Raw genomic sequence first — 23,345 nt, 5'->3', positions numbered from 1 at the left:
TTGTTTCTCACGTTCCGTGAATAGCCGGGACATTGAGGAATATCCAGAAAGACATTTTTAGGGAATCAAAACATGCATCATTCTTGAACATTTCTCTACTCTGCTTACGTGGCAGAATGTGATTCGCCAAATGACAAAATGCTACGTGGCAAGTATACAAAACAAACTTTCATTTCGTCCCAATATTACCCTTCTCTCTTAACAAATTCCCAATCTTCTTCTTCCTCTCCATCTTCTCCAAAATTCTGTGAGTATTTGGCAACAGCAATGAATTTTGCAGCTCGAAAGCTCCTCTTCTCTCTCCTGATTTTCTCTCTCTTCCCCCTCTCTCTCTGCGCCCGTCCCTTCATCCTCGTTCTCTCGCAAGACGATCTCCTAAACACCCCCACCCCGCCCGACGACTCGCCGCCCGCCGCCGACTCAGCTCCAAATGAGTCGCCGGACTTGGACGAGTTTGGCTACTCCGACGCCGCGCAGTCCGAGGAGGAGCTCGACCCGGGATCCTGGCGCCCAATCTTCGAACCCGACCCCTTTAAGGCCGACCCGGCTACCCACCCCGACGACGGATACTACTCCACCGTATCCAAATTAATAAAGTCCGTTAGCTCCGGCGACACCGCGCTCATGGACGCCGCCGTTTCCGAGATCGAGGACTCGGCTTCCCGCGGCCTCCCTCACGCGCGGTCCGTTCTGGGGTTTCTGTGCGGTACGGGCCAGATGAGGAAGCAGAACAAGGCCAAGGCTTTCGCGTACCATTACTTCGCCGCCGAGGGCGGCAACATGCAGTCGAAGATGGCCCTCGCGTATACTTACTTCAGGCAAGATGTACGGAATCTCTTTCGAGTTTGATCGATCGATCTCTGTTTGGTTGCGGAGTTAAGAGGAGGAAGTTGAAGGATTGATTTTGTTGTTCTCTGTTTGGATTTTGTTTGGTTTTTTGCAGATGTTTGATAAAGCGGTGAAATTGTACTCGGAATTGGCCGAGGCAGCTGTGAATAGCTTCCTGATTTCGAGGGACTCGCCGGTGATCGAGGCGGTGAGGATCCACAGCGGAGCGGAGGAGAACAAGGAGGCATTGAGGAAGAGCCGCGGCGAAGAAGACGAGGACTTTCAAATTTTGGAGTACCAAGCTCAGAAGGGAAACTCCGCGGCAATGTATAAGCTGGGCCTGTTTTACTATTTCGGGCTGAGAGGGTTGCGCCGCGACCACGCCAAGGCGTTGTCGTGGTTTCTGAAGGCGTTGGAGAAGGGAGAGCCTCGGGCGATGGAGCTCCTCGGAGAGATTTATGCTAGGGGAGCTGGTGTTGAGAGGAATTACACCAAGGCTCTGGAGTGGCTTACACTTGCAGCCAAACAGGATCATTATTCGGCATATAACGGGATTGGGTATTTGTATGTTAAAGGATATGGGGTGAAGAAGAAGAACTACACTAAAGTAAGAATGCTCCTTGGCTCTATCTCTATGTGTATCTTGAAGCTTTATGTGTTTCTATATTTTGTTACACATTTCAATTAGCAATCCTTGCGAATGAAATCCCACATTGTTAGTTGTAATAACTTTCGAGATCATTTTTTCCGATGTTGAGTTTGTTCTGATACATTGATAGGTTGATTGATTCATATGTTACGGCCAATCCTTTTCGTTGTAGGCAAAGGAGTATTTTGAGAAAGCTGCTGATAATCAAGAAGGTGGCGGGCACTATAACCTGGGAGTAATGTATCTCAAAGGAATTGGGGTAAAGAGAGATGTTAAACTTGCATGTCAATACTTCATCTTTGCTGCGAATGCTGGTCAACCCAAGGCATTCTACCAGCTAGGGAAGATGTTTCATACAGGAGTCGGGCTTAAGAAGAATCTTCCACGGGTAAACTCGCTGTTCTTTTATGTTTGTTTAGTTTACATACCGTTTCTCTTTTCTGTTCGGGCATAAGAAAACAGAATATGCAAGATAATCTTGATTTTGTGACGATTAATTTGTTTGTATTTGTCAAATGAAAAATTTACTTCGCTATTTAATTCTAAGTAAATGATCTTAAGATGCACCAGGGCACTTATGCACTAATTAATTTCGATTCATGATTATGGTTCAATTTGTTTTAGGCCACTGCATTATACAAATTAGTTGCAGAAAGGGGACCGTGGAGCTCCTTGTCTCGATGGGCACTTGAATCATACTTAAGAGGGGACGTGGGCAAGGCATTTTTCTTGTATTCAAGGATGGCCGAGTTAGGCTATGAGGTAGCGCAGAGTAACGCTGCATGGATTCTTGACAAATATGGAGAGCGAAGCATGTGCATGGGAGAATCCGGTTTGTGCACTAATGCAGAAAGGCATCAGCGAGCACATTCATTATGGTGGCAAGCATCTGAGCAGGGTAATGAACACGCTGCTTTGCTGATTGGGGATGCGTATTACTATGGTCAGGTAGCTATCTCATGCTGAAACATGCTTGTCACTGCTCTAGCTTCGGGATGTATTTTGGTTTTCCTTGTTCCTTTCTCAGGGTACTGAGAGGGATTATGAACGAGCGGCAGAGGCTTACAAGCATGCAAGGTCCCAGTCTAACGCCCAAGCCATGTTCAACCTTGGTTACATGCATGAGCACGGACATGGGCTGCCTTTGGATCTTCATCTTGCAAAGCGTTACTATGATCAAGCCCTAGAGATTGATTCGGCAGCAAAGTTGCCTGTCACGCTAGCCCTCACAAGCTTATGGATACGAAAAAATTATGCTGATGGTTTCCTGGTAAGTTCTGTTTGTTTTACTTTCCTTGTGCCTTCTCATATAATAGTTAATCTCTGCCATTAATAGTCCAGAATGAGCTTGCTTTGGATAATTAAGCTTTGTTTCCGGTTATTTTCATTTTTGGAATCTTCATTCATTAGCGATCTTCTGTTTTTGGGTCCGTATGCAGGTACATATAATCGATTCATTGCCCGAAGCCTATCCCAAGGTTGAAGAATGGGTAGATACCGTGCTACTTGATGAAGGAAACGCGACGATATTGACTCTTTTTGTTTGCCTCCTTACCGTCTTGTATCTACGCGAGCGACAACGCAGGCATGCTGTTGCTGCCCCTGATGCGATGGCTGCACTGCACCACCCGAATGAGCATGTTGCGCCACCCATGTAGTTTAGCTGGCAACAGTGGTCTTCCAAGAACGACAAGGCTCTTCCATCGTTTATGTGGAGATAAGGTTTCGATGTTTTGGGACAAATTGTACCACAGAGAGACTTGAGCACGTAGGAAACGAAGATGCGTTTGCCTCTTAACTTTGCGTGATAAATTAAGGAGGATATTGACATATTTTTGCCGGATGACCAAAATGATTTACAGTGTACAAATTAAAGAACACTTTTATTGATTATTTTTGTCAATGATCAAAGTGACGAGTTATGACATTTTCAAGGATCATTTTAGTTAAAAAGTCTTCAACATTTAAAATAGATAAATGAAAGAAAATTGGTTAAGATGGTTTGGACATGTTAAACAAAAACCTACAAATGCTCCGGTTAAAAAATATGACTGTGACAGAGGCTCAGAGTACAAAGGATAGAGGAAGATTTATGAAGACTTTAAATTATGCAAAAACATGGAGTATTTGGAGCTAACAGAAGAATTGAAGCAAAACCGAGCCTACAACGGTCTAGGATTCATACAGCCGATCCCGTTTAGTGAAATAAGATTTTTTTGTTGTTGTTGAGAGTTGAAAACCTTACGTAGAACACCTTTCCATAAAAGGTCGTACCCAGTGCACAAGGCTCCCGCTTTACGCAGGGTCTGGGAGAGGTGAATGTCGGCTAGCCTTACCCCCATTTATGGAGAGGCTGCTCCCAAGTCTCGAACCCGAGACCTACCGCTCATGGGCGAAGGCACTTGCCATCGCACCAAGTGCGACCTCGTAGAACACCTTTCCATAGAAACTATAAAATCATTGGTCACTAATGGTTCCTGTCCTTGGCAGTATATAAGCTAAAACAGCAAACATTTCATCACTCTCCCGTCTATGTAGTCACTAGCCTGATATGTTACGGAGTCCTCAAGGTTCACCGTAAGCAAGCATGTCATGCACATAACTCCCTAGAAAACAATGTCTTTGGGCCTAGTAACAATACACTAGCGCGGACGCCTCCACATCTGCTCCTCGTACTCGGTAGTTTCTTCTTTAGGGCGTTTACCATTGCACTTCAGGCAAACCGCGTTTCTGCCATAATTCAAGAAATCGCATCTGCAGTACACGAAAACATCTTGTAAATACGCAGTTGACGTTGATATCAAATCTAAAACAACACCCCACACACAGGCAAACAAAGAAAGAGGAAGAGATGCTTACGAGGGACAGTCCCAGTCTGCAGGATTTTTCTTGGGCCGTGGATCTTGACAACGCAAACACTTCCTATTGCTTGCGAAATTCATGAATGTACACCTGAAGAACTTACGCTAAGTGATCAAATAGAACTTTACTTAGAGAAAAAAAAAAAATAGCGTACTCCGTTTAAATACTTTAGAGTTGCTGATCTCTGTTGGTTGTCAGGACAAAAAGAAGACTTACTTTGGGCAAGTCCAGTCTCCTTTCTTCATCTCAACATCTGGACCGACTCTCTTTGGCCCTTCAGCTTTGCACTTTAGGCAGCGTATGTTTCTAGAGAAGTTCATGAAACTGCATCTGTAACAAAATGCAACCAGTAAAGATACGTTAAACTCGGAACTCGAGATTATGGTGGTAAGCTAGACAAGGATCGTAATTCTGTGACAAACTGATAACAACAACATTCTCTGAAAAAACTGATTACAAGGTAAGGATTCATGCAGAAGATGTGGCTTACTCGGTGCAGATCCAGTCTCCCTTTTTCATTTCGATTTCAAGATCACCCGCATCAGCTTTTCTTGGGCCATCTTCTTTACATTGTAGGCATCTTAAATTTTTAGCAAAGTTCATAAAATTGCACCTGCAACAAGATAACAACAGTTTATCATGAAAACTAGTTCACTACTAACTGCAACAAGTGAAAAGAACAACAAATAATTGACTAAAAGATTCGGCAACCAATTCCAGTAACTGAGTTTTATTATATCCATATACGAAGCAAGACAATCAATCCCAAAATAAAGTATACAAGCTCCAGATGCGGATATTTCACGGAATTCCCGAAATAAACTATACGTCACTGATGTAGTGTTACCACTGTAAAGCCGCCACACACACATACACATGGTGCATTACTATAGTCATCTGTCGCAACAAACAAAACAGGGAAAAAGGCTCCTAACTTGAGGAGATAAATTCCTCCGATCAAGTCATAAAGTCATACAAGATATCAAATTATAACGACAGAAATGAAAGAGGTATGACACGCACGAGATGATCACGATAACCTGGTGTAACTTACTTGGGACACATCCAATCTCCTCTCTTCATTTCAACATCTTGAGATAGTTCATCACCAATGAAACTTGGATAAAATTTCTTCTTCTCAATAGTTTTGGCAGCAGGCTTTGGAAGTGATGGGTCAACAGCTGTTTCGCTGAGTTGAAGCAACTCAGAGAGCAGCTTCCTTGCAGATGTTTCCAGAAGCTCTCTACCAGGTGGTTTCTCTCCCTCAGAAAAAACAACGGGGTCTAGAGCATAAAACAATAGTATTCGCACTATATCCACTGTACGTGCTGCTGCTTCAGATTCCTTAAGAACCACATAAGCTCTATCGCAGGAACCTCGGAGATTACAACCACCACAAACCTGTAAGCACCATCCAGAACACATAAACAGTTCTCAAGGTTTATAAAGCAATTCCCCATGAAGCATCGAAAAGTGAAAACCGCACAATAAACAAAATCGGGTAAATGAGAGCAATTACATACATCCCCTTCATCTAGTCTCAAGTGGAATCGCAATCTTTTTGCTGAATTCACAGCTTTCCGGAAAAGATTGGGACATCCACCCTCCACAACTGCTTGAATATCTTCCATAGACAATGATCTGCACAAAAATATGAAAACGAAACAAGGTTAGATGCAATCATGCAAGAAATGACGAACACATTTTCAGATGCTCATGCAAATATTACGGTATGTTCAATAATAACTAGACACAATTCAATCGAAATATGAACTCTTTTCTTATCAGATTCATCTTCCCACTGCAGTACAGGAGCTTTTCAGTTCATCCATATCACATAACTAACTCCCCAACTACCACAGCAGCTCCGTGCCGCCTAAGTCTTACAACCCGAATGGCAAAACTATGGATTACTTTGCCACCATAAGAAGCAATCATGATTGTTAATTAAGCAGGTAGCTTTAATCCATACATCTCATTGCATAATTTCCTAATCCTTGATAATTAACAGATATAAAAAGATCATATCTTCATGGAAATTGCAGTAGCAAACGGAACGTCACCAAAGCTCAAGAATGGCAATAATTCAAAGGGACTTCAACCAACACTTAAGAATTCCAACCAACACTTATGAATTCCAACATTTTCTCGGCAACCAAACAGAGCAATATCACAAATAAAAAGAACCTTACTTGAAAACATCATAGCGGTCACGAGCAAAGCTGAGAGAGGCCTCCTTAACTTCATTTATATCCGTGTAAACATCGCTCTCCTTCGGCGGCGTTCCGGTGAAGTACCCCTTGGTCTTCAAGCGGTCGACGAAGGCCACCCACTCGGGCCAGGGGTGGTGCGGCGGCGGAGCTTCTGTGCTGGTGGCGGGGACGGTGTCAATACTTTCAATCGCAGCCGAAGAGGAGGCGTACCGGGGGAAGCGCAGAGACTTGGGAGCGGCGAAGGGTTTTAGAGAGAGAAGTGAAGGGGTAGGAGAGAGAGTCCTTGTGGGAGCGTGGAGGAGTGAGGTCCCAAAACGCATGAGTTTTGAAGCAGCTGACATTTTGTTGAGAGAGAGAGAGATGGTAACAGGTAAAAGATGAGGGTTTTGTCAAGGTGACGTACTTTAAGGGTGATGGGTTTTAGAGGGAGCAAAAAGTGAAAATTGAAAAAGATAGAGGATGTAATTGGAATTGAATAAAGATAGAGGATGTAATTGGAATTGAATAAAGATAGAGGATTTAAGTGAAAATTGAACAAGATGATGGTAACTGGTAAAAGATGTGGGTTTTGTCAAAGTGAAAATTGAATGTTAGGTTCATATTTCACACAGTAATTTTGAGTTTGAATTTTGATGCTGGTAAATCACATAATGCTAGTTAGGAGGAGATCGAAATGTCTTTGTGAGTCTTTTTGATCTTGAGTAGGCAGACTATTATGGCGAAACAACCAGCTAGCACAATATTGAATAAAAACATCATTTGTAGAAATCGTTTTCACTTGCAAATAAAAACGAGTATTATTAATGATAATTTGGATTGAATTCACTTGCTTTAATCAATACCTATTTCTTATTTCTCATAATCTTAGTTAATCATCAACTTAACAATCTTAGTTAATGGTTAGAAAACAAAAATGGTCTTGGTTAATGATTTGAAAACAAAATTTGACAAGTTTTTTGCCTTTTTTGTGTGAAAAATGTTTATTTTTTATTTTTTATAGTTTTAGGAAGTAAAAGAAAATAGAATTAATTAAGAACTTAGCGGTTTTTTGCGCCAAATAAATAATTGGACTGCGAAATTAATAATTAGGATGATTTATCACAGAAAATAAAAATAATTTAGGATTTTTAGATCCAAACAACCGCCGGTGATTTGGACTCCCAAAACCCCACACCGTTGGATCACAAAACCGACTTAAACCCTTTCTTAACCTCTCCGGAGTAAATCTCCCACAGAAAATCGATCGGCTTTCTGCTTTCTGCTTCTGCTTTTGCTTTCAGTCGCTCCACCATGAGAAGGGCTTCCACTCTCGCCTCACTCCCCCTCCTCTCCCGATCCCTTTCCACCGCCCACGGCGGCGCCGCCGTAGCGTCAGCCCCCACCACCTACTGTCTTCTCCAGGTTGCTCTGTACGGGACCACCTCCACCGGTTCTCAGGCTCCCCGTCGATGGCTCGATTCGTTTTACGGAGGTTCGGGTCGGAAGCTGGCAATCGGCGTCGCCGGAACTCTGGCTTCGGTCGCGGTCGCCACGTCGCTCGCTCCGGAGGTCTATGCCAAAGAGCCGCCTCCGGCTGCGCTTGTTCCGAAGGAAGTTGTGCTTTACCAGTACGAAGCCTGCCCTTTCTGCAACAAAGTTAAAGGTAAAAATTAAATCTTTACTTGTTGAATTGCTTTGGAGATGTTGTGTTAATGTTGCCTTTGAGCTGTTTAAAATTTTCACTGAATATCGAAAAATGGATGAGCTTTCTTGATAAAATGTTCAATTTTACCATTTTAGCATGGATGAAACATACATTTGAATTTCTCTGCAGTTATAATGCTTACATGTTCATAAAAGAAGAAACTTTTACATGTAGTTGACACTCGATTATGAACTTTCGCTAAGAATCGAACTATTTGGACAAAAAATGCAATGGGGTTGCTTGTTGCTCGAAACAAGCAATCGATGCTGTGCCACATTTGGAGTTTTTGAAGTTATTAAGATCACCTTCATTTTTTCTTGTTTTCTACATTTTTAATTTGTTTTATTGCTCCTATAATAATATCCAAAAAATAGTTATTATCGTGTTGTTTACGAGTTGGGGATACTTTATTATTGTATCAGCATTCTTGGATTACCACGATATACCCTACAAAGTTGTGGAGGTCAACCCACTTAGTAAGAAAGAGATTAAATGGTCTGATTATAAGAAGGTTCCTATACTAATGGTGGACGGAGAGCAGCTGGTAGACTCATCAGGTACCTGTCCTTGTGACTGTTTTTAGATTGCTTGAGTTTCTTGGTTGGATTTCTAATTAGAATAATGTGATCTACGCGTTGTTGAATATATAGGTACTATAATTACATATCTCAATTAAAATTGAGCATGTGTCTGTTTGCAGCTATAATTGATCAGTTGAATAGCAAAATTGTTCCTGAGAGATCAGCTGCTTCTTCCTCAGATGACGATGAAGAGAAAAAGTGGCGCCAGTATGTTATCTTTTCCTCAAGCTAGCTTTTATGCATATATTCGTGTTTGGATAAAATGGGAGGAGCGGTATTATACTAAAAGGTCGCTGGTGTGAGCCACTGAACCATGATCTTAATGGTTCTACTTATCTAAGAAATAAAGAAAAGGAGAGAATGCTGCTGAGTGATTATCACCTCTTAGTAGCTCATTACAAGAATAGAAGAATCTGTGATCTGATGACCACTTTGAATTATGCACGCCTCCAGTCCTTTGGTAAATGAGCTTAAAGTTTATAAGATTTTTATTGTTCTGAAAGTTCGTAAAATGGGAAATGAGCTCGGAACTTTGTCTGAAATGGACATTATCGATAAACCTTGTTTCAGACATCTCTTGTAGAAGCCTCTTTAGATTTACATGGATTTTGGTCGAGCAAATTAGATTTCGTTTTGTATGAACTTGGTGAGTGAAATGAAAAACACTCATATATTGTTGTTATGATTTGAGAAGTTGCATATTACTCACTCTATGGAGCTTCAGCTTTGAAGCTGTTGGTGTGGCATACCTTGAGCTTTGGTATCTTTGTATCATTAACTGTTAAATTCATGAGCGTGTATTACGTGGTACTAGGTTTATTACTATAAGTTTTGATACTTTTTATTTGGTTGCATAGAATATTAAATTTTGACAACTTTGGTGTGCTTCTTGTTGTGGTATAGGTGGGTTGATAATCACTTGGTGCATATGTTGTCACCAAACATATACCGAAATACATCGGAGGCCCTTGAGTCCTTTGACTATATCACAAGCAATGGTAACTAGATCCCATCTTGTGCACCCAGATTTTATGGGCCTTCTACAACAATGTTCATTACCTTCTTCAGTTTGTGTTGCTGATACTTACTCGTCGGTTTTCTTCTGTTGTTTTGGTGGTTATTTGTATTCTGATCTTAGTTTTGCTGTAACTGCAGGTAATTTTAGCTACACAGAAAAAATTTCAGTGAAGTATGCTGGTGCTGCAGCTATGTATTTTGTTTCAAAGAAACTAAAGAAGAAATATAATATTACTGATGAGCGTGCATCCCTGTATGAAGCAGCAGAAACATGGGTTGATGCTCTTAACGGGCGGGACTTCCTTGGTATGTGTTCTAACTTGTGGCATATGCAGGTTCTGTCACATAGAGATGACATGCGGGTTATCTTTTACTTAATAAATGACCAGGAGATGCATTAATTAAGTGACACTCACAGAAATAGATTGATGCATATGCTTATGAGAAAAGAAATAAATTTAATACTCTCAACTATTAGATGATACTTGAATGTACCCGCACAAAGTTTCATCTAGAGACTAAAATCAAGATCAACGATCATTTGATGAGAAGAGAACGCTATCGTGAACCCTTTGCCTGAGTGAGCCTTAATAAGTAAGTTATGGTTGTTTACATGTACATGTTTCTTGTGTCAGGGGGCTCCAAACCTAATTTGGCAGACCTTGCTGTTTTTGGGGTGCTAAGACCAATCCGTTATTTGAGGTCGGGTAAAGATATGGTGGAGCACACACGCATCGGTGAATGGTACTCAAGAATGGAGCGTGCCGTGGGAGAGCCTGCAAGGATTAAGGAGTAAATTGACATCCCGACGAGTTTGTAGCTGGGTTCTATACTTCATTTTTGAGTTTGCCGTATCTGTCACCAAACTTGATCAAATGCTAAGAAGAAAGATTTTTCAGGAGACACTCGGAAGTTATAAATCGTTTGAATACAAGCAACGTTTTGCGATTATTCGATAGTTTGGAAAACGGAAATTGTTTATCGTTACATTAGATGTGATTGTTTAGCAGTACAAGGAATAAGAAAACCAGAGTGTCGAGTTTTACCAAGGGATGTGGACCTTGTGTTAAATTAGTTTCAATCCAATTGATATTACTGACTACTATTCTATATGATTCTTTTCCTCAATTATTGGCAGAACAAGCCTTATTTTGCGGTGTCAAATGGTATTGGATTTGATGTGGAAGCTGTTCCTTTGCTCTAATTTTTAGAAAACTAACGAAAATTACTTGAAAACTTTGACTTTTAACCAAAATGACAAAAAAGTGTTGCAAGTGAATGGTACCAAAAGTGATTTTTTAGAATTAAAATGTTCTTAACGTTAAAAGTGAAGAGTAGCATGAGTGTTTCGTTAAGACTCCTCTACTTTTCCGCTAAAAGTTCGTTACTTTCCCAACACAAATCGTTCTTTTTGCTAATCAAAGAATTGGAATGCAAGGATTGTCTTTGTAAGTAAAACATTTCTATATAATTTATTGTGTCTTTGGCTTTTACTCTCATTTTTTCTCATAACGTAACTTAAAATAGTAATATCGCTTATAATTAAAGATAAATACAAGTTGATCTCTGTAGCTGCTCGCTCCTTCCCATAACACAGTTAACCCCTTTAGCTTTGGGATTGGTGGTGGCCCCATTTTCCCTCCCCTCCGCCTAGCCTGTTCCCCTTTCCTCTTTTCAGTGATCCTTACTCCTCCCCATCACCTAATGGTCCTACCTTCCCCTCACCGTCCATGTCCGTCCTTTAATTTTAATTTCATGTGTTACTAGATTTGTTTAACACGTATGAATTTTCATCTTTATATTACTATATTACTATATTACCTTTAAATTTTTATTTATTATTAATTTTTATTTAATTTTATTGTATTGTTCATGAATTTGTATTTTCTATTAAACTTGGGGAGATGTTATTTGCATCCATATTAATTGTGAAACTTTTTTTTAATGAGAAATGTTAAGGAGACTCTTGGAGACGACGAAGTTGAGGCCGGTGAGGTGAGGCAATAAAGGAGTTATAACACATTTTGAGAGTCTTCTTAGCATTTCTCTTTTTTTATAGCAACGATCAATTATGACCCTTATTGATATTATGAGGAACTTGGAGGACCTAACTACAAATAAAAACAAAAAAAAGTTGAGAAGTTGGAGGCCCTTCGTGATATTTCACTGTATGTGAACAGTAATACCTCAACCAAGAGAGCCGTCTTTCCGCCTAGGTTAGGCTGCGCTGGTCGCTGCTTTATCCTCTCCCTCTCTCTCTCCTCCTCCTCCTCCTCCTCCTCTCTCTCTCTCTCTCTCTCTCTCTCTCTCTAAATCCCTAACTTGCTGGTGTGGCAATTGCGGAGGGTTCGAACGAAGAATCTCAAAGAAAAACACATTCATGGGGTCTCAGGCCGCCAATCTGTGGGTTCTGCTGGGTTTAGGTTTGGCTGGAATTCTCCTGATGACAAGGAAGCTGAAGAAAACCATAAGAGAAGACTTTGGCGCCTTTGTTGAGCGGCTTCAGCTTCTTCCTCCGCCGCAGCCTGCTCCTCCCAAGGCTCCACACCCCCTCACCGGCCTCACCTTCGCTGTCTCCGACGTGTACGCTCTCTCTACCCACTTCCCCTCTGTTTGTTTCCCGAGAAAATAGTTGAAACCCAATATTTTGTTAGAGTGGAAAAAGAGAAAGTATGTCTCTTTGGCTGCTGAGAAAAAGATAAAGGATGGAACTTTGAAAGTTTCAGCCTTTACCTTTTGGTTAGCTTTATTGAACCTGATTGAAGTTATGGTTAGTATTGATAGTTGAATTGGGTTGGAACCCGGATGGCGAAAAGGCCTTCATGACTTATTTTTCTTTCTTTCTCTGTCTTCTGTTCTGCCTGTTGCTCTTATTGATCTTACTCATTTGGAAGCAGCTTGTTGAACTTGAACTGTGTTATAGGTTCGTTTTACGTTTTCGATAGGTTTGCTGTGTGTAGTGATTGAGAGGGAGTGATTACTATACTAAAAAAAGCAGAACATCTATGGAACCCAGGATGGCAGTTACGGCTGAATTCGAATGTGACATTGAAAGAATAAATGAACATCTTTTCTGTACATTGAGTCGATATGTGTAGATGCTTAGACACAGGAATGCACTTTTTCTTTGCTTTGCAGTCATAGTTTTTTTAGACTATTTACTTGTGTTAAAAGTGAAGAACTTTGTAACATGGTTGCAGATTTGAAATTGAGGGACATGTAACTGGTTTTGGTCATCCTGATTGGGGAAGAACACATGATGCGGCTTCCCGGACGTATCCTGTGGTTTCCACTCTTGTCGAAGGAGGTGCCACATGCACTGGGATAACTGTTGTGGATGAATTGGCATATAGGTATGTATAGCTATGAACGTACACTTTGAATGGGCCCTTGACGGGCTGAAGGTGCTATTCCTAATGTGATTGTGAGGATCTTCTATCAAATTGAAATAAGAAAATAGTTTTGAGGATCAACACCAACTAATGACATCTCTATTTTCCTTTCAATTTCTCCAACTCCAGCTTTAGTCTCGGTTGCATAATTCCAATTCTTTTCGGCGTGTTTATTTTCAGTATTACTGGAGAAAATAAGCATTATGGTACCCCCACCAATCCAGCAGCATCTTCAAGAAAACCAGGTGGATCCTCTAGTGGAGCTGCTGTGGCTGTAGCCGCTGATCTTGTTGACTTTTCACTGGGTAAGCTTCTTTTTCTTATCCTTTCTGAAATCGTTCTTCATCTTCTTTACATTTCCCCTTGAGTTTTGTAACTTTTATTGTTAGCCTTGACCATGGGAAATGCATATTTGAAGGAATTGGTTTCATTTCCTTTGCCTATCTTGTGATTCTTATCTGAAAATTCTCTTATTTGGATACTCAGCATGTTCTTAATCTTATTGTGTCTCAAAAATGCCCCTCTTTTCAATTTCAACAGTGCAGCATGTATGATACTGTAATATTTACTTAATGCTAACATCACGGTGCAGGTCTTGATACTGTTGGTGGTGTTAGAGTACCTGCTGGGTCTTGTGGCATCATTGGATTCCGAGCTTCACATGGCTCTGTTTCTCATGCTGGATTTATACCTGTTTCTACAAGTCTGGATACTGTTGGTATGTATTGATGCAATTCTGTATGCTGCCAGGCTGCAGCAATATATGTTAATGTGCAACTATCCATGCCTGAAAACTTGTAACTTTTGTCTATTAATTTTTTGCTAAAGCGGGAGCCTTGTGCACTGGGTACGACCTTTATGGAGATATTATTTGACTTGTAAGACCGCATTTTCAGGATGGTTTGCTAAGGATCCTAATGTCCTGCGTCGTGTTGGACACGTGCTGCTGCAACTTCCTTATGCAGTTTCACGCAGTCCAAGACAAATTGTAATAGCTGATGATTGCTTTCAAGAAGTAAAGATTCCAGTTGATAGGATTGTTCAAGTGGTTATCAAATCCACTGAGAAGCTTTTTGGAAGTATGTTTTTTTTTTCCTTTGATTTATAGATCCATTATATGCTCCCTTTCCGTGGTGGACTGCTGTTTTGAAAGTTTTCTGATTGAGTTTTCGATAAACTGGTTCAGAACAAGTGTTGAAACATGAAAATATTGGGGACTACTACAATTCAAAAGTTCCAAGCTTGAAAAAGTTTCATGGCCAGAAGACAAATGGTGAAGTAAAGACTTCATCCCTCAAATTGCTTGCCAATGTTGTGCAGTTTCTTCAAAGGTGAGGTTATTTAGTCAGTAGTCAATCTTCTGTATATGTCATAATTTTGAGACTGAGGTTACTGTGCTTATATTTTTTCCTTCTATTCCAATTATCTTTGGTGTATTCTTATGGTTGAATAGGAAGGGGGAAGCTGAAACTCTTTTAAGTGTGGGGAAGTGTGTGCAAGATGATAAAAATTTAAAAGTAGTAATTTCTAACCTGAGAAAAAAACTTGGCAAAATATGAGGTTCATAAGAAGGCAGTTTTTCACTTTGTTCATTTCGTTTGTCTTTTGATTTTGAAAATTTACCTTGATTGTATAGTAATTGAGGTTTATTGTGTTCCGTATTATAGGCATGAGTTCAGACATAATCATGGGGAGTGGATTGATTCGGTAAAGCCTGTTTTGGAGCCTGCTACTTCAGCGCAAATATGTGGGCCACTGGAGGCATCCGATGAGGAGATTGAGATATGCAAGTCAATTAGGAATGAATTACGGGCAGCTGTCAGCTCTCTATTGAAGGTAGCCATTTTTAATTATTAACTTATTACTAATTTTTTCACAGGCAAACATATCTATACATTACACACATACATGCACACTTCCAAGCACACATACGTACAGATTGTCTTATTAATTACGAAGCCAAATTAGCTTGACTGGATTGTCAAGTGCTCTTAATTTATGTCTGATTCAACCATAGTGGTTGTTCTCAACGTGCCACTGTAGTCTTTTAAGGCTACTTTGTTCCCCAAGATTAACATGCCTGAATTCCATTTCTTTACTACAGTTTAAGGACACTGTATAATTAAAACATGCTGCTCTTTTTCCTAATTCTTTAATATTTTTATCGAGGTTTATCATATTGATTATGCTTTTCTCTTTTATTTGCTTATGTAGGATGATGGAATTTTGGTTATCCCAACTATAGCAGACCCCCCTGCAAAACTTGGGGGGAAGGAGATGCTCTCTGAGGACTTCCGGAATCGTACTTTTGGTCTCTTAAGTATTGCAAGCCTGTCAGGCTGTTGTCAGGTGAAAATCCAGCAATCTCTCTCTCCAATCTTTAATATTTTCGTGTATCATTATGTATTCATTGCATGGTGATAAGTTTGTACTGAATCTGCTGATTTTAATTTCTCCTAATCACCTATACTTTTTGGATGTCTACTCTTCAGGTCACAGCACCTCTGGGATTTTATGACAAGTGCCCTGTTTCAGTTTCTTTCATAGCCAGGCATGGGGGTGATCGCTTTTTACTGGATGCACTACACACTATGTATATGTCTTTACAGGAGCAGGCCGATATTGCTTCAAAATCCAGATCATCCAAAAATGCTCTCACCAAGGAACAATCTGCTGAAATTGCCAAGGAAAAGGTAGGTCGTTGCTATTGTGATTATCGTCCATTTTGCTTTTCAAGTTGTTGCTGTCTTTGTTGATTTGCTTTGTAACGTAGAACATCATGATATCAAATTTCTATTGGTTTTGCTCAACATCATGAATTATGAATTGACACAAACAATAGTTCTACCAAGTCATATTTGCATAATGGCTATTCGTGTTTCCTTTCGAATTGCGTTTGCATATTCTAAAGCCTCTTCTGTCATCTTTACAAAATAATTAGGGAAATCAAGCATACAAAGATAGAGAGTGGCAGAAGGCTATTGGCTTTTATTCAGAAGCTATCAAACTTAGTGGCAACAATGCAACGTATTACAGTAACAGGGCTCAAGCATATCTTGAAGTTGGAAGGTACCGTTATCTGTTGGGACATTTATTCTCTAAATTGATTTCTTGGAGTAGGTTTCTGATTTACTTCTTCCGTCCAGTTTCATTCAAGCGGAGGCAGATTGTACAAAAGCCATCAACCTTGACAAAAAGGTAACTTCTCTCCAAAAGTAATAATTACTAGATATTCACAATTATCGGGTAGATGCTATAGACCATGGGCTCATTGTGTTCCATTCATTAATCATTGTTATATGACTTTACGTGATTAAAAATTTCCAGTTTTTTTTTTCGTCGGTTGTAGAGAGAATGGAGTAATATAGTTTGGTCATGTGAAGTTCTTATTGTTCTTTCATATTCTTCTAGTGCGGATTATTGAGTACATTTTTATAACCATCGTACAATGACATTGTTGCCTACTTATGTTTCTTCAGAATGTGAAAGCTTATTTCCGAAGAGGCACTGCAAGGGAGATGCTGGGTTACTATAAGGAAGCGATTGAAGGTCAGATTTGGTTGTTTATTTTATTTTTTTTTATACTTCCTTCTGAGAGACCGACAGTATTACCCTCATCATCTACCCTTAAGCTAAAAACCAAGGGTAAAAGTTTAAGGAAAATAGTGTTTACCGGGTGCAAACTAGATATATTTCAGATTGGAGTTGCAGATATAAATTGTTTCGGTATTCTATTTCATAGCTCAGAACACGAGTGTGTTTGTTAAGCACATCTGAGTGTTTTTAATTCATTCATTCCAATCTCCTAAAGTAACTTTGGTTCGATGGTGCTTCATTCTGCAGACTTTAGACACACACTTGTTCTTGAGCCAACCAACAAACGAGCAGCTGTTGCTGCTGAAAAATTGAGGAAGCTGTTCCTGTAGCTTATTGAAGTTCTCGCTTGGCCGTGAAAAACTTGTTTGCCATGTGTCTAAGCCAATCGAATGAGAAGCGGGATGGAAGAGACTCGAGAGAAGTTGAAAATCTTTACTCTTACGATCATGGTGTTTTTTTTGGGGGCCTGGATAAATGTTTGATCAGATCAGTTTTTAGGAACCTTAGATTATTATTATTGTCGCCAAAATTTGTACTTAACAGTCCAATTTTGTTGCTTCGATACGTTACATTCGGTTGTAATTAGGTGAGGTTTGAAGCTGATCATGAGCACAGCCATTACGATATTTATCTCTGCCTTCACATTGCAATTTATTGCATTCGTTCTTAACTTGGATTTTGGTTGGTTTCACTGGAAGCAAATAATGTCGCTCGATATGCTCGACTCGTTCATTGCCTTAATCAAAGAACGAGTCGAGCATATCGTAAACTGTGAAGATCCTGTTCTTCTTCTGTATACTCTGGGAGTGAAGCAGGTTTAGAGAGAGAAAGGGAGGGAGGGAGAGGGAGAGAAACAAAGATCGTAATTTATCAGTCTCCACCATTACCATAAAACCTTACCTTGGGAGTGAGCATGAGATACCAATACCATTTCCGGTGCAAGATTTTTGATCTTTTCAACAACCTGACTAACCAGAAACCACAGAAAAATCACATAAATTTTCAAAAATTGTACTAGTTTTTTGGATTTTTGTTCAAAACGATATATGAGATTGGTGTAGCTCCCTACTTTAATTTCTCATAATGAAAATAGATAGAAGATATCTTGAATATGTTCATTTTGACTCCGTCGTTGACTTTTAAACTCAAATTATATATAATTGAGACATATTAATCTTTCATTCAACTACATTATAGTATGTGAAATGATAATATTACATGACGGTGTTTTCAGTACCTGCAAAAATTTTAAAGATGAGAGACCGAGACCAGTAAGCCGCCACACCACGAGGGTCGACGACGACCACGGCGACCGACCAAACAAGCGTCATTTGCGGCCTTCACATCTTTGCCAGTCAACCTCCACAATTTACCCATAATTAAATCCCATCCATTGATCCAGAAACTGACAACCGGATCTCCCGGTCACCTACCCATCTCTTCCCCTTGAGTCCCAAAATTTACCTCGTTTCAATTTACTTTTACCCATCTTCTTCCTGCCCCCACAAAAACAGAGGCAAAAGAATATTCAACCTAATTTCTCAGAAGCAAGAAAACAAAACAAAAATCCAGAAAACGATTATTCCATCTTCATAGTACCAACTTGGTAGGGCCATATTCCCTTTTTTCATATTATTTTTGTTCTTATTTGTTGTCGGATCACGTCAGTTGTTTATCAACACATTGTCATTTCATTTTCGATTAGGGTTTCTTTCTTTGTATTTTGTTTCATTTGTATTGGCCCTGATTATGAACGGATATAATACAGACATCCGTTCTTTCATATGTTTGTATGTCGGAGACATGTGTTGACAAATAGTTTTAATAAGATAAATTTAACGAAAAACTTCTAGTACTGTTCATTTTAACGAAAAATCACATTTTTACACTAAAAAATCAATCATGTTATTTTCATTTATTTTCTTTTTAATAAACATTGCACTACGATACAATGTCATGTGCTTCCGTTCATGTTATTTGCATTTGGTCAATTTTGTATTAATTTAAAAAAAAATAATAATAATTACTTTTTTATGGGGTTGGTAAATTGGTAGGTGATAACGAATAAACGAGGATTGTTGGTGGCTAGTATAAAAGAGGGAGGGAGATCATAACACATGTCGACGGACTCACCAAAGAAACCGGCGCAAGGCGGTAGCAAGTCACTCATGGAGAATCTGCTAGGTCTTCTCCGAATCCGCGTCAAGCGCGGTGTTAATCTCGCCGTCCGCGACGTCCGTAGCAGCGATCCCTACGTCGTCATCAAGATGGGTAAGCAGGTAATTCCCCCCTCCCCTTCCTCCTCCTCCTCCATTTCTTCAACTTTGACTTTACTGTTTTGCTCTGTTTTTTTATCTGATTTTTTTATGAATTTCTCTGATAAATTCTTATCAATTTTGTTAATTTCTTTCGTGGGGTGTTTTAATTTTGCATCATCAAAATACCCTTTTAAAAAGTCCTTTTTTTCGTTTGTAATTGTTGCAATTGGCTTGTAATCCAGGTTTTTCATTTTTGTGATGAAATTCATCAATTTTGATTGAGAATTTCATAGCTTTTTAATAATCTCAATCTGATCTGATTTGTGCTTTTGCTGCAGCTTCACAAATGCTTTACTTTTGTTGAATTAGGATTATGTTCCTTTATTTATTTATATTTATTTATGTGCAAGGATTAAACCTTTTTTTTATGCAGAAACTGAAGACTCGTGTAATTAAAAAGGATATTAACCCAGAGTGGAATGAAGATCTTACTCTGTCTATTACAGACCCCAGTATACCTATCAAGCTGGTAAGCTCTAGAAGCACTTTTTACTTTTTCCTTCCAACTGTTGTGATAAGCGTTTTAAATTTCTAACAGATAGAAGATTGATGCCAACGGCTATCATCTTTAGGAGAGAAACTTTCATACACGTGTTAGATGTCACGGTGGCGGTATCCTGACTCTATCAGGCACTGCCATGTGTTTTAACTTTCTTACATGACAATTCGTGATTAGCTTTAGATACCACTTCTACTTCATAGGTTAATGTTTGATTCTCCTATTTTCCATTCATTCCTGTCTAGATGAATTTTCACTTTATTTTTCGACTTTTAGTGGATTTTGGTGCTTTCCAAAACCAAAAGATAAGTGAGTTGGTTGATGGTGTTTGTTTGTGTGCGGTTGTAGACTGTGTTTGACCATGACACATTCAGCAAGGATGACAAAATGGGAGATGCAGAATTCGGCATATCGCCTTATTTAGAGGCGTTGAAGATGAAATTGGAAGGCGTCCCAAGCGGCACTACGGTATCGAGAATACAACCAGATAGGGCAAACTGCCTAGCTGAAGAGAGCTGCATCCAATGGAAGGATGGGAAGGTGGTGCAAGACATGTGCCTCAGATTGAGAAATGTCGAATGCGGCGAGGTCGAAGTCCAGTTGCAATGGATTGACCTTCCTGGTTCCAAGGGATTATGAGTGCCTCAATTTCTATGCTTAATTCGTGTTCCTGCGTAGTATATGGGCTGGTTTGTTGTGGTTGTAAGATTCTAAACAGAATGGTTTTTTCATAAGCTGGGATGGTTTGTTGATAGGCTAAATTTTCATGGTGCTCCGGAGCATTCTATACTCCGAAAAATCCCGTTATATGTATAACAAAAACAAACTCACATTGTATGTACTTAAATTAGGGTTGAACAATTTTTAACTTTCGTCTCTATCTTGCTGGGTATGGTATCAAATTGCAAGCCCTTCATGTCTTCCGAGAAATGGTAGAAGAGTACGTTTATATGACATACAACGATTACATATGTAAGATCATTACACTTCAACCGATCTACTATTTCAACTTTTTTGTATACAATTGATATTGGGGTGTCGGGGATTTGGTCTAAGCTATATAATTGATCAGTCATAATTATCTAACAAATTATTTATTTATGTGAGTCGAATTATAAACCTTATAAAAAGAAGAGCCTAAATTAAAATGCTTAATAGCATGGTGACGTGTTTATACAAAACTTCTATCCTGAGCACACACTAGAGCCCTCTGAGGTGATAGCACAGGCTTACAACCATGTCTCCACCGAGGCAATGACATATCAAGGGAAACCCCCCACAGCCACCCCTTATCAGCAAGTAGGGAGTGGAAGCCAGATCCAACCAAATGAGAAGACCTCGACCTTCCAAACAGTAGCGGTGCCTCCTTCTGCCTTACTTCATACTTTGCCAAGTCAACAGACATATCAATCTCAGGGTAAAAGGAAATATTTCCATCCTCACCAGTCTCATTTTAGTAAGTGAAATCCAATTAATCCACAAAATAATTAGATGTACGACATCATTATTTTGGTGAAGATAAAATCATAATGCTAGAGGAATCATTATTGCCGGGCATAGAGGGGGAGCCATAAACGTCTATAACGTAAAATTGATATTTGATAAATGAAATCTTTGCATGGACTTATATAGCTAGAGTTAGGTTACTTCTCTCGTTGTTCGTTCATTGATTATGAGTAAAATTTCAGCTTTTTCAACAAAGATGTCAAGCAAAAATGAAAAGATCCACCGTAAGCCAAAACTTGATCTTGAAGTCCAACCCAACGCTTTGATGGGCTGGCTTCAAATACTTATCTTTCCCTTCAGGCCCCTGCCTGAAGTACATCCTCTTTGCCTAGCTATATACAAGTGAGTGTATATATAGACGACTATGTAAGTACCAACAGGATCCTCTCCGGATTCTTTTGGTGAAGATTTTGGAGATTCGTGAATTGTGTCCGTTCATCATACATTGTGCGGTCAGTTTTTGTCAATTACTGTTTATATTTATTTTTAAATAAAAATATTTAAAATAATTTATGACAGTACAATGTATGATAACGGTCACGATTCACGAATTTTCGAAATCCTTACAAAAATGATCCCGCGAGGATCTGAACTCCTGTAAGTAACTGTGTTTGCAGTTGCAGGGTGAACAGAATCTGAATAAAGTAGATCCACACTTGGATCCTCCACAGACGACGTCCCAGCCTCCCAGGAAAATAAGTATGTCATATATTCGTCCTCCGTACTTGATGAAGCAATCAGAGATTCAGAATAAGCCTATACCTAGCGCTAGCTAGCTGTCTCCATCTTCATTTGGATACGCTTATTGTCCTCAGCTATACAAATATTTTATACCGTCATTGAAGCTTTAAGCGTGGAGAAATGGAGCTCATCGCATGCATGCAGATGCGTGCGTAGCAAATGCATGCATGCGTAGCAAGCAATGGCTATCATAACACTGAGAAAGCAATGAAGATATGAAGATATCTGAGATGAATGTGTGGCAGTTCGAGAGAGATAGAGAGAGAAGGAAGAAGAGGAAAAACTGATTCCAATATTGCATAAGTGAGAACTACAAGATACCACTCCAAATGCCTAACTAGTTCCTCTTTATAGTAGGCTTACTACTGCTAGAATTACAACATTACCCTTTACTACAATCCCACATATTTCTAACTAACTTGATCCATTTCACCACCTCATAACAACCAGTGCATAACCACCTTATAACACCTAATGTCACACATATATTCTATAGCCATTACTCCCCTCTCAAACCAAGCGTCGCATTGCCATGCTTAGGTTGCTGCAATGATGTTGACGGCCCCAAACCAAGGTGTCTGCAATGCTTGATAAACACAAGATTCTGTAGACCTTTGGTAAAGACATCTGCGACTTGATCTTCTGTTGGAATATAATGCACATTGATATCTCCCTTTTGCACTTTCTCACGAATAAAATGGTAATCTGTGTCAAGATGCTTAATCTTTGAATGAAATACAAGATTAGAACTCAAGGCCAAGGCCGATAGATTGTCACAATGAAGTGAAGGTGGCTTTGATAAAACTTGATGAGTGTCTTTGAGCACAGATCGAATCCAGAACACATCTGCTGCACAATGAGCTAATGCTTTGTACTTGGCTTCTGTTGAGTTTCTTGAAACTGTTGGTTGTTTCTTAGATTGCCATGAGATCGGATTGGACCCCAGATATACCACAAAACCCGATATAGATCTTCTGGTATTGATATCTGTTGCCCAATCAGAGTCTGAATATGCAGTAATTTGAAAATATGAGCTCTTTGTATAGTGTAGTCCATGATTGATAGTCCCTTGGACATACTTGAGTATTCTTTTGACTAAGTGATAGTGAGCATCTGTTGGTTGAGTCATATATTGACATACCATGTTAACAGAGTGTGCTAGATCGGGTCTAGTGAACGTAAGATATTGGAGAGCTCCAACAATGCTCCTATAGTGACTTGGATCAAACAACAAACTGCCTTCATCTGCAAGTAACTGAGTATGAGGTTTGGAAGGTGTCGAAGTTGGTTTGAAGTTGGATCATAACACTGAGAAAGCAATGAAGATATGAAGATATCTGAGATGAATGCATGGCAGTTCGAGAGAGAGAAAGAGAGAAAGAGAAGGAAAAAGAGGAAAAACTGATTCCAATATTGTGTAAGTGAGAATTACAAGATACCACTCCAAATGCCTAACTA

General features: G+C 39.6%; 5 protein-coding genes across 5 annotated transcripts; 4 read left to right on the top strand and 1 right to left on the bottom strand.

Annotated features, from left to right (window-relative positions):
- The first annotated feature begins 192 nt into the window (after positions 1-192).
- LOC126599683 (ERAD-associated E3 ubiquitin-protein ligase component HRD3A-like) lies at positions 193-3,404 on the top strand. Its single transcript, XM_050266097.1, has 6 exons — positions 193-825; positions 944-1,435; positions 1,650-1,865; positions 2,102-2,425; positions 2,505-2,747; positions 2,917-3,404. Exons 1-6 carry the CDS (start codon positions 268-270, stop codon positions 3,133-3,135), a joined length of 2,052 nt encoding a protein of 683 aa, XP_050122054.1. The 5' UTR covers positions 193-267; the 3' UTR covers positions 3,136-3,404.
- Positions 3,405-3,920: 516 nt separating this feature from the next.
- LOC126599684 (zinc finger protein VAR3, chloroplastic-like) lies at positions 3,921-6,938 on the bottom strand. The gene is made up of 7 exons (XM_050266098.1): positions 6,532-6,938; positions 5,863-5,980; positions 5,394-5,740; positions 4,830-4,952; positions 4,556-4,669; positions 4,337-4,429; positions 3,921-4,231 (listed from the first exon to the last, which is right to left on the bottom strand). The coding sequence occupies exons 1-7, from the start codon at positions 6,891-6,893 to the stop codon at positions 4,120-4,122; spliced, it is 1,269 nt and encodes a 422-aa protein (XP_050122055.1). The 5' UTR covers positions 6,894-6,938; the 3' UTR covers positions 3,921-4,119.
- Positions 6,939-7,668: 730 nt separating this feature from the next.
- Positions 7,669-10,962, top strand: LOC126600747 (uncharacterized). The gene is made up of 6 exons (XM_050267391.1): positions 7,669-8,194; positions 8,659-8,793; positions 8,937-9,024; positions 9,721-9,815; positions 9,973-10,140; positions 10,470-10,962. The coding sequence occupies exons 1-6, from the start codon at positions 7,843-7,845 to the stop codon at positions 10,628-10,630; spliced, it is 999 nt and encodes a 332-aa protein (XP_050123348.1). The 5' UTR covers positions 7,669-7,842; the 3' UTR covers positions 10,631-10,962.
- A 1,061-nt stretch (positions 10,963-12,023) lies between these two features.
- LOC126599800 (translocon at the outer membrane of chloroplasts 64-like) lies at positions 12,024-17,493 on the top strand. The gene is made up of 13 exons (XM_050266248.1): positions 12,024-12,417; positions 13,035-13,187; positions 13,407-13,531; positions 13,819-13,944; positions 14,123-14,305; positions 14,413-14,557; positions 14,894-15,062; positions 15,441-15,575; positions 15,719-15,919; positions 16,168-16,295; positions 16,373-16,424; positions 16,706-16,775; positions 17,070-17,493. Exons 1-13 carry the CDS (start codon positions 12,215-12,217, stop codon positions 17,150-17,152), a joined length of 1,773 nt encoding a protein of 590 aa, XP_050122205.1. The 5' UTR covers positions 12,024-12,214; the 3' UTR covers positions 17,153-17,493.
- Positions 17,494-18,906: 1,413 nt separating this feature from the next.
- On the top strand, positions 18,907-20,520 carry LOC126599801 (protein C2-DOMAIN ABA-RELATED 4-like). Its single transcript, XM_050266249.1, has 3 exons — positions 18,907-19,102; positions 19,515-19,610; positions 19,989-20,520. Exons 1-3 carry the CDS (start codon positions 18,941-18,943, stop codon positions 20,277-20,279), a joined length of 549 nt encoding a protein of 182 aa, XP_050122206.1. The 5' UTR covers positions 18,907-18,940; the 3' UTR covers positions 20,280-20,520.
- Positions 20,521-23,345: the final 2,825 nt, after the last annotated feature.

Source organism: Malus sylvestris, chromosome 14 (assembly GCF_916048215.2).
Source record: "Malus sylvestris chromosome 14, drMalSylv7.2, whole genome shotgun sequence".
NCBI lineage: Eukaryota > Viridiplantae > Streptophyta > Magnoliopsida > Rosales > Rosaceae > Malus > Malus sylvestris.
Note: the sequence above shows the minus strand (reverse complement) of the source record. Positions and strands in the feature narration are given on the sequence as shown.

Excerpts from the sequence above, each read along its gene's own strand:
- LOC126599800 (XM_050266248.1), top strand. The coding sequence starts at position 12,215 with ATGGGGTCTCAGGCCGCCAATCTGTGGGTTCTGCTGGGTTTAGGTTTG. Across the intron at positions 12,418-13,034 it reads ACCTTCGCTGTCTCCGACGT|ATTTGAAATTGAGGGACATG; the intron begins GTACGCTCTCTC and ends ACATGGTTGCAG. Across the intron at positions 14,306-14,412 it reads CACTGAGAAGCTTTTTGGAA|AACAAGTGTTGAAACATGAA; the intron begins GTATGTTTTTTT and ends AAACTGGTTCAG.
- LOC126599684 (XM_050266098.1), bottom strand. The coding sequence starts at position 6,893 with ATGTCAGCTGCTTCAAAACTCATGCGTTTTGGGACCTCACTCCTCCAC. Across the intron at positions 5,741-5,862 it reads TGAGACTAGATGAAGGGGAT|GTTTGTGGTGGTTGTAATCT; the intron begins GTATGTAATTGC and ends TGGTGCTTACAG. Across the intron at positions 4,953-5,393 it reads GGAGATTGGATGTGTCCCAA|GTGCAATTTTATGAACTTTG; the intron begins GTAAGTTACACC and ends ATCTTGTTGCAG.
- LOC126599801 (XM_050266249.1), top strand. The coding sequence starts at position 18,941 with ATGTCGACGGACTCACCAAAGAAACCGGCGCAAGGCGGTAGCAAGTCA. Across the intron at positions 19,103-19,514 it reads TCATCAAGATGGGTAAGCAG|AAACTGAAGACTCGTGTAAT; the intron begins GTAATTCCCCCC and ends TTTTTTATGCAG. Across the intron at positions 19,611-19,988 it reads CCAGTATACCTATCAAGCTG|ACTGTGTTTGACCATGACAC; the intron begins GTAAGCTCTAGA and ends GTGCGGTTGTAG.
- LOC126600747 (XM_050267391.1), top strand. The coding sequence starts at position 7,843 with ATGAGAAGGGCTTCCACTCTCGCCTCACTCCCCCTCCTCTCCCGATCC. Across the intron at positions 8,195-8,658 it reads TTTCTGCAACAAAGTTAAAG|CATTCTTGGATTACCACGAT; the intron begins GTAAAAATTAAA and ends TTATTGTATCAG. Across the intron at positions 10,141-10,469 it reads TAACGGGCGGGACTTCCTTG|GGGGCTCCAAACCTAATTTG; the intron begins GTATGTGTTCTA and ends TTCTTGTGTCAG.
- LOC126599683 (XM_050266097.1), top strand. The coding sequence starts at position 268 with ATGAATTTTGCAGCTCGAAAGCTCCTCTTCTCTCTCCTGATTTTCTCT. Across the intron at positions 2,426-2,504 it reads ATGCGTATTACTATGGTCAG|GGTACTGAGAGGGATTATGA; the intron begins GTAGCTATCTCA and ends TTCCTTTCTCAG. Across the intron at positions 2,748-2,916 it reads ATTATGCTGATGGTTTCCTG|GTACATATAATCGATTCATT; the intron begins GTAAGTTCTGTT and ends GTCCGTATGCAG.